The sequence below is a fragment of the Zeus faber genome (assembly GCF_960531495.2).
Source record: "Zeus faber genome assembly, chromosome: 14".
NCBI lineage: Eukaryota > Metazoa > Chordata > Actinopteri > Zeiformes > Zeidae > Zeus > Zeus faber.
Window position 1 is genome coordinate 9,187,151 of NC_137200.1, and position 9,962 is coordinate 9,197,112.

A 9,962-nucleotide genomic window follows, 5' to 3' on the forward strand; every position below is an offset into this window, starting at 1 on the left:
TCCATTCATCTGCGATAGCTGTAAACCTGGTGATAGTAGGCCTACATAGTGCTAAGAAAGAATGCCTCCGAGGGGAAGTGAGAACCCTCTAAGGAGAGGCAACGGGGGCTGATGGGACCGCAGACTGCTTTCATTTCCAAAGGTGTCCCAGAACACCCTCTACAGTCCGTTCCTTAAAGCAAACGCCATACACTGGAAAAACCCGTGAGAGATGAAGTCTCCTGGCTTCTCAGTGGTCTGATTAAGCAGTGAAAATAGTAAGTTGTCAGACAGATGTGAAAGAGCTGTGACTTAGAAATTCTGCAGCTTTGCATTTTGAAAAGCGAGAGACTTGCAGCCATGGTAGAGAAGAGACCACTTTTGTCCGGTAGATACCCCACAGTTCCTGTCCGTCTTTGGCTCACTAATGGTTGCTTATTTTGTTCATTTAGAGAATTCAAAGTAGAGTGTAAGTATTTGGAGTTTGAATATGTACTTTGAAAATGTGTTGAGAGGTGAAGCCATTGTTTTACATTCGGAAACTAGTTCAAGATCCAAAGGAGGTCACTTCATTCTGAGACAGTACGTGAGGGACTGAAGTGGTTGTTCCGAATAGTCTACTACAAAATCACTAAATAGTCTAACGATAGATAGATAGATAGATAGATAGATAGATAGATAGATAGATAGATAGATAGATAGATAGATAGATAGATAGATAGATAGATAGATAGATAGATAGATAGATAGATAGATAGATAGATAGATAGATAGATAGATAGATAGAGACAGACATACCTTATGCACATTCCCCCCTATTTTGATTTGCGTTTTTCCAGCATATTCTGGCCAGCACACTGCAGTCCCTTGACATTTGAATACATGCATCTTTGATCATGCATCGTAACTTTGGTGTTCTACTTAAAAAAAATGAAAATAAGGTTGCAATTGAGCTCGTGTTTGACTTTGGAAAGCTGTAACGACTGGAAGCACAAACAAAAGCATTTGCGCGTAACTTCCGCTTACTGCAGCCAATCAATCCCATTTGTTATTGAATTAGCTGGCCAGGTACCACAGGACGGTGCCTGACCTCTTTCACGCAAATGAAAATGAAAAGCCCTTGCCGTGCAGGGCTTGAGAGCAAAGTGCTTTTATTTGAGGTCAATGGCACTTACAGTATGTCAGAGCAACGTCTCAGCCTTCACTCTCATGACTGCAAAGTTTGGTGTGTAGTTTAACAGTTGATGCCTTTGGAAAAATTCCCAATCCCTGACTTTTTCTTAATGTTACATAACATTACATGCATTTCATTTTGCAGCAGTCAATGAAAGAGGCTGAAACTTCCACTGCAAGTATATCAAAAACAGTTTTCTAGTACAATGGCCATCAATTATCAGTAGGGAGTATTTTTCCCTTTGAATGAATGCTGACAGGTCTGGGGGTGAGGGGGCGTTTCCTCCTAAACAGAGAACTGGTGCAATCTGCCTGTTTTGAGGGCTTGAAATCTCAGCAGCTGTCAAGGTCACAGTGATCGACAACATCTACAGACCCCTGCCACTACATCATGGTCAATTTGCACAACAAGGGAATAACATATGACTTATTGTACCTTTACATATTTTTGAGACTCCAACGGCCAACCAATTGTTCTACAAAATTTCCCGTGTAGCTTTAAGTCAGGGTTTTGAGAAAGCCATTGGGAGTAAACTACATTACTGTAGCTTTTTTTGCATGTGTGTGTGTGTGTTTGTGTGTGTGTGTCTGTTTGTGTGTGTGTGTGCACGTGTGTGTGTAATCATGAGTCATCCACTGCCCAATTATTTAAACTTTTGCATATGGCAGCAGATCCTTCCTTTCTCTGACGGCCTCTAGAATGTCCTCATTAATAAAACTCTTTGAACCATTTAGGGGTTTGGCTCAAGGCGACACCAGCTTGTCCTTGAGCCAAAAGACTTTCAGTATTACGGGCCAGGTCTGTCCCTCTTCGGAGCCGGACGTCCTGTTTTTCAGCCTGGCCCGCTGTATCAGTTTTAAACAGTCAAGCCACAGACTTTCAGGGTACAAAAGATATCAGCCATCACCGTCTGCCTCGTTATCCTTCCAGATACAAGACTTTTCTTCAATCACTCTGATGAATCACTCTGCGATGCTGCCACTGAAGAGAGGTTGTTAGAGCAAAAATATGATCAATCTCGAAGCGAGTCCGATTGGAATAGCAAACAGTGATATATAAAGTCAGCCATGTCTAATCTGTAAACTCTTGTAGTCAGCCTTGAAGAGAGGTTGAGTTATCTATGTGGGATAGGATAGATGATGAATTCCTCGCGGGCATACGCAGTAATGATTGAGTAAGGAAAACCGATGGTTGGATAGATGTCAAATTCCCTATACAGCAAAAAGAAAATGAAATCTTAATCTGCAGAAACATCTCGAAAATAGGAGAAAAAAAGCGACTTGATGAAAACAACAGTTTATAAGATTTTTTTTTCAAGATAAATCTCCTACTGAATTGTGTAAATAACATTATGCAGCTTGTTGCGAGAAAATATGTCTTTCACTGTCTCACTGAAATAATTGTTGTCGGGATTTCTTTAAATCTAGGGATTTCTTTGAGTGAAAATAGCAACTTTGGCAGATAACTTTGATTTAAGGTTTTATTTCCATTCATGGATAGACAATATAACGCCATACTTTTGGAGTTGCCAAAACTGTCGCCCCTTCAAGGGTTCACCTGGTGTCAGAAAACCTTCCCCCTCATGCTTCTAGGGTTAGTGGCTCTAGAATGAATCCTCTGTCCATGGTGCTGAACAGAGTGTCACAAACACTTGGGGGCAAATCAGGAGAAGTACCATAGTACTCTGGTGGGACTCTGCGTTGTGTACTCTGCATTGTGTGTACACTGATAATAATAACAATAAGAGAAATAAAATAATAATAATAATAATAATAATAATAATAATAATAATAATAATAATAATAATAATAACAGCAGCAATACAAAGGGTCCATTTTAGTCATATTAGTTACGTATTGCATTTTGTAGATTTTCCGTAATACGGGATCAAGCTACACAAATTCCACCTGATTCTGACCCAAATTTGTTGTGTCGGACTAATTTTTTATTGTCCGGCCCTAATAGTAATAGTCGTCTTCATCCTGTGTAGTGCGACATAATTGGTGAAAAAAAGCAATAATTTTTACATTATAGCTATTACAAGTTCTCGAGGTTCTGTAAAACACATATTTTTATATTGACAATAATAAATAGAGACATTTTAATACAGACATCATTTATTGGACATTAACATTAATTTGGAATTTGACTTATTACGGAAGGACTTGTCACTACTTAGTGCCTTCTCCCTTTTCACTTCAAGCCCGCTACTTTTGACTGCAGGGAGCTGCATGTTGATGAAATGTCTTTGAAACAAGTGTCTATGTTTGTCTGTAAACCAGAACTTTGTTTGTTGCACAGCGAATGCTAATTAAAGAGAAATATTCCTGGTATCGGAGCAGCAGCAGGAAAGAGATGTCAATTGAATTCTTTACCAGTTTTCGTTTGCTTTGTTTGAAGAAAAGATCGCTCTGATGGGAGCTGCGTAGCTGCGGAACTGTAATAATACAAGAATAATAAGAAAAACAAGCTCTGGTATCAGTATCAGTATTGGCACGTATGTATTGAAATCAGATCAGAACTGAAAATAAGTGGATCGGTGCATCTCTACTTCTAGCAGTAGAGATGCAACAATCCACTCATAGCACTTTATAGCACTTTTATGAGCTACTTTCTTTGCCAAATCTTTGAAATTGATTGCCTAATAACTTTGACAACTTTTGACAATCCCAAAGTTTTTAGCAAACTATGTACGTTTAGATCCCATGGACCTGCACTGCACATTTTGTGTCATTCAGACTTACAGAAGGTTCTTCAAAAAATTTGAAATGGCAGAAACAAAATGATAGGCGGACCTTATAGGTCCCAAATTCAAAATTGTTCGGACTGTCCAGCTGCATATGTGTATCAAGTTTCACTTTGCTAGGACAAACGTAGTGTCAGCGTTCTCAATCCGGACAAGAAGCTCTGGGGTTGTCCAACTGAACATCTCCCCAAACTGCACCATGAAAATCACGCGTCGCTCCAATCCACGGCAAGAGCACAGGAACTATTACACGTGTAAGAGGCTCTGGTGCAAACCCAAACAGTGGAAGTCGTGAAACGATGCCCAATCGTCCATTCCGATGGAAGAATGATGGGTCAGTGGGGATAGAACAACTCAACATATCAGTCATACTTATCAATCGCTTATGGGAGCGGGGTTGATGGGTTTTCCACCCACGGCATAAACCTCAGCCACACAGTCGTGGTTATTAGCGCCTAACACTCCCCCTTCACACATGCACCCACGCACGCACGCACGCACGCACGGACACACACACACACACACTCACACACACACACATACACACACACACACACACACACACACACACACACACACACAGGAAGAGGAAGCCGGATGCTGTCCCCCGTGCTGGGTTGCCGAGCTTGTCTAGTGGAGCTCTCCTTCCTCTTGATTACTGTCTATTAGCTTCCCTCGGGGACACGAGAGGGGTTTGTGTGTGTGTGTGTGTGTGTGTGTGTGTGTGTGTGTGTGTGTGTGTGTGTGTGTGTGTGTGTGTGTGTGTGTGTGTGTGTGTGCATGCGAGGTGGGCGAGGGCTGGGTTGGGTTGCGTTAGGGCAATCCCCCTCATGCATCTAGGTTTAATGGCGCCAGAAAAATGCCTCTGTCCGTGGTGCTGAAGAGAGTGCCACAAGCAACACTACACCAGTGAATTCCCAGGGTTTTTTTCTCCGCACTTTTTACGACTAAATAATCCCACGGGACACCGCTATCCTTTGAACCACCACAAAACACCGGAACTGTGTATAACAGTGCATATTATTATGGCCTAATAATAGTAATGCAAGACTCGTGAAGGATTCTATCGTAGCGAACAAATCTTTTAAATGACTATTTTTTTTTAAGTGGAGAAAGAAAAACGCACTCTCTCTCACTCTCACTGCACACTAGTGTGTGCTTCGCTGACATTGGTCTTTAAAGATAAACTCCACATGAACACCTCTCTGGTGCTGTGTAAGAAGATTCAATGACCTATCCAACCCCCCCCCCCCCCACACAACACCACCTAACTCACCCACATCATTCACCTCATTATTGATCATTGATGTACTTGGTGCCCATTTTGTGTGTATTCATTGCTCCCATAAGGCTGCAGATAAAAATAGTACGCACTACAACACTTCTGTGTACGTAAACACAGCAACATTTTTAAAATGGTAAGATTGATAAGATTTCAGGCTTTGATGTTTTACTGGAAGCTTTCCATTTTCCTGGAGGCTAAATATGCACTGTAAGTCATCGTTTATACAGAACTGAGACACACTATCATCTAGAAAAATGTTTAGTCCTAAAAACCAAATGGATATTCAGCACGTTATTCCTGCTGGAGTGACGTGTTTAACGTGTATATTCCTCTGGTCTGTGTCTGGAATCTGGTTCCTTTCGCCGGGGTTTCACTGTGCCACAGAAACCCCTCCGCGGGAGTATTAGATCAATGCTTCCCCCTGTAAAAAAAAATGTTTTTTGAAATCCCCCAACACACACGCACACACGCATGCACGCACACACACAGGTTTACCACGGGGAGACCAGGATCCAACTGGCATTCACACTGACTGCAATCATCATTTTAAGGCCACCACATGGTTAAATTGCTCGGGCCTGCGAGCAAACACTTACATAAAAAAACACGAGTACACGGAACACACACTCACTTCTACTGCCTTTCTTTTTTTTTTTTTTTTTTTAATCAAATAAAAACACACACATCACCATCACACAAACACACATGGGCACAAGCAACTGCTCACAAGGGGAAGGCAGAAGGGGATTTCTGGTTCTTCCAGAAGTCTATTATTAGATCTTCAACCCAGAGACAAACAAATGACACGTTGGGCTGAATCACAAGGGGAGCCAACGCTTCCAGCTCAGTTGTGAAGAACAACTCACTCTATCATTATCACAGAAGAACTTGCACAACAGGACGGCGGGGTATGGTGAAAGCGGGGGAGGTAATTTGTTTAAAACTGTTGTCGTGATGTCTGGCACTTATACTCAAATAATGACATCTTTAAGAAAACGCGTGTCCCTCAATAAAAGCCTCCGGTCCGTCCAAAGTCTGTGACATCGGTCGCCCGGGCGCTTGAGTTGCCAGCCTGTGTCAGACCTTAATTCATCACTTCACGTTCATCTTTTCACCAAGGGAGCGTCATTCTGGTGGTAGCGCCAGAGCTCACTTGGTGTGCGCAGTGTGGCCCTCCCTTAGTCGGGGGCCAATTTGAATAAAACACAAACGGCAAAGGACGATGGACTCGTTTGCATGGGGGCACAAACCTCTCTGACACATGTCGTAGACACCAGGGAGGACGCCACCAGCTGCATCTTTTGAGTTTGCGTGTAAAAAAACGGGGGAGGCAAAGGAGGCGAAACAGAAACGGTCACGTCAGATCTGCCCTCACCACTTTCTGCCCCAAATGGTAACTTCCAAGCTGTCGTTCCCAGCACAGTTTGTGTACCTATTTTGGATTCAAAAGTAGGCCAGCATGATGGGGCTCAGAGCAGAATTCTGTCACCATAGGTTATTTGAAGTGTATTTTATCCCCTGAGTTCCTTATGTGTGTGTGTGTGTGTGTGTGTGTGTGTGTGTGTGTGTGTGTGTGTGTGTGTGTGTGTGTGTGTGTCTGTGTGTGTTTAGTGGAGATGATGATGGAGTGATGATATTATGGGAGGACTATTCCCTGTAATATATTTAGAAATATCCTTTTTCAGAAATCTAGTTTTCTGTCATAACCCCCTTGTGACACGATTTCCTATATCGGAAATCTGGTGAACGACTTCCTGGACCCCTGCAGTTTGCTGTATCAGGCCAACATCGTGGATGATGCCATCATCGACCTGCTGCACAAAGCGTACTGCCATCTGGAGCGGCCGGGAAGCACGATAAAGTCATTTTTTGATTTATCGAGTGCTTTCATCACTATCAAACCCTTTTGTTTGGCAGAGACGTTGATAGCGACACAGATAGATGACAACATGGTGGTCAGTGACAACCCAATCGATAGGCCACATGACTGTACGTACATCTGCGGGGCAGCAAGTCGAACGTGGTGATGAGCACCACCGGCTCCCGACCCCTGTTCGGTTTCAGGGGGCGGAGGTGGAGATGGTGGCCCTCTACAGGTTCGCGGGGGTGCAGATCAACAATAAACTAGACTGGACCCACAACACAGAGACCCCACTACAGGAAAGGAAAGAGCAGGCTGTTCTTCCTGAGGAAGGTCATTCAATGTGTGCGGCAGGCCACTGCAGATGTTCTACCAGTCGGTCGTAGCCAGTGCCCTCTTCCCCACTGTTGGAGAACAGTGCTGGGGAGGCGGCATCAAGGCGGCCAATGCCAACAGGCTCAACAAGCTTGTGAGGGAGGCCAGCTGCGTTGTTGGGCTTGAACTGGACAGTCTGGGGTAGTGGCAGAGAGGAGGGTGAGGATGAAGCTCAACGCCATCCTGGAGAATCCCCTCTACGATGAGCTGAGGCTTACGAGGAGACCCTTCAGACACAGGCTCACCCTTCCACAGTGCATAACGGAACATTTCAGGCGTTCCTTTGCGCCAACAGCCTTCAGACTGTTCAACAGCGCCTGTGACACCACCACCACCACCACCCCTCTCCCCTCCACCAAATGGACTAATGCACTTTACTTACGGATTATATCTTGCACAAGAATGGACATGGATATTTAGAATACCAACTTGGATTATTAATATGGACTGTGTTTCGCACATGGACATTTATAATACCATATAAACCTGGATTATACTTAGCACAAGGACATTTAGAATATTAATATATGGATAATTGATATGGACAATACTATGCTATTGTCATATCATCATATCATTATACTATGTTATATCACACTATAGTATACATTATACTACTATGTTATATTATATTTTGGTCATAATAATACTGCCCTCCATTATAAATCTTGACTACACTTTGCAGGTGGGCATTCAAAATACTGTATGAAATAAAGGAGTTGGACATATTACCTCAAATGAGGCGATATCACTCACGTAGACAAACATTTTTGACTTTCTAGGTCGTTTTGGGGATTGCCTCTCCTTTGTAGGAAAAAAATAAAATTGTTAAAAAAAAAACAAAAAAACAGAGGCTTAATGGTATCCGTGACGTCATACGACGAGGCGCTCCGCAAATACATTACAAGCTGCCGAATGACGTCGGCCATGTCGTTATGCCGCCAGCCCGTTGTGACGCAAGACTTCGTCTTAACGGCGTCTCAAGCGAAGATAAACAGCGACAGAAGGAAAAAAAAAATGTGAGAGGTAAAAAGGCACAGCATACAGCAAAGAGGGAATAACCTGTATCGTGCCAGTAATTGACGGGTTGACAAAGCTATTTTTTATTACAACGTTAATGATAAAAAATAAAAATAAAAAAAATAAAAAATTCTTGCGACCTGTGACCTCATATATCTTTCCCTTTTTTTACTGTAATACAACCTGCAATGATGACCCTCGACCAACTCCCGCAGCCGACTTAACTGTCGTTTTAAAATAATCACACGAAATTTCCCATGACCTCGATACAGAAGCTATATCACGATATATATATATATATATATATATATATATATATATATATATATATATATATATATATATATATATATAGCACATTTATAGTAAGTACAAATAATATAACTTTCCTCATTTAGAAATAAACTGATGAATACATGCAGAGCGCATATCTTTTCCCTTTTCTTTTCTTTTTTTTTTTTTAAATCTTTACCAGATTCCAAAAATCGTGCATCGCAATCACTTCGTAACGCGGACTGTACCCGGCAGCGCCAATTCAAGCGTGAGGGGGGGGAAACGGACACTTAACTATTTATACAGGTGCTGCAGACACAGGTCGAGGCACTCCCCCTCCACTTCATCCTCCGAGACGAGGTCCGACAGAGGGCGCGTGGGCAGCGGCTCGTTCTCCTGTAGCGGCGGCCTCATCTCCCGCAGGAAGAGCTCCAGGAAACGGCGGAAGGTTTTCTCCTCTGCTGCAGAGCCGGCCATCGCTTCTCATTCCTGGACAGGACAGACGGGGGGGACTTGGAGCTGCGCGCAGACCTCTCCGCTCCGTGCCGGCTGTGGGCGCGCGTCAGCACGCGCCAGCGGTCATTGGAGAGGGGTGGGGCGGGTGGCCGTGACGTCACAGAGCGTAACCGGGGCGGGGCGGGACGCGGGGGGGGGGGGGGGGGGCGCATTTAAAATAGCTCCCAACTAGCGGTGCGGGGCTCGACTCGGTTTTTCGGATTCGGTTATTTACGGGTTACTCGGTTAACAAAGAAAGAGGGGTCGTTGGATTTTCTCCATTCGTCGTTCGTTTAAACCAGTCGGTTTATTGCAGATTCGGCGAGGGGGGGGGGGGGGGGGTGGGAGGAGGTGGCTGGCTCCACGTTGCGAAGGAAAACTCTCACACATTTAAATTCGGGGGCGTTCTGGTGGCGTAACGAGCATTGCCTCGCAGCGAGCGACCCTGGTTCGAATCTGGGTCCGGTCATTTGCGGCGCGCCGCGTTTTCTCCCTCTCTCTCTCTCTCTCTCTCTCTCTCTCTCTCTATCCCAACATTTGAAAGAAACAGTCTTTATTTGTCACGCAACACACCACACTACAACACATGCACACACACACACACATGCACATGCTTTTGGATGGTGGCTGGTGAAATGGATCCTCTGCATTTAACCCATCCTGGCTTGTCCTTCCTCCGGGGCCACAGCCAGGAGCAGTGGGCAGCATATGTGGACGTGCCCGGGGACCAGGTGATGAGTGTCCATCGCTGGTC

The 9,962-nt window shown here is 44.1% G+C and overlaps 1 protein-coding gene across 1 annotated transcript in view; it reads right to left on the reverse strand.

The window, feature by feature from the left end:
• Positions 1–9,190, reverse strand: part of ppm1e (protein phosphatase, Mg2+/Mn2+ dependent, 1E) — a gene marked incomplete at both ends in the record, with an annotated part of 31,880 nt that extends 22,690 nt beyond the window's left edge. Inside the window, one exon of the mRNA XM_080014213.1 lies at positions 9,009–9,190. Within this exon, the coding sequence (XP_079870339.1) occupies positions 9,009–9,190 (182 nt within the window). The remainder of the gene's footprint in view (positions 1–9,008) is intronic.
• Between the last annotated feature and the right edge of the window lie 772 nt (positions 9,191–9,962).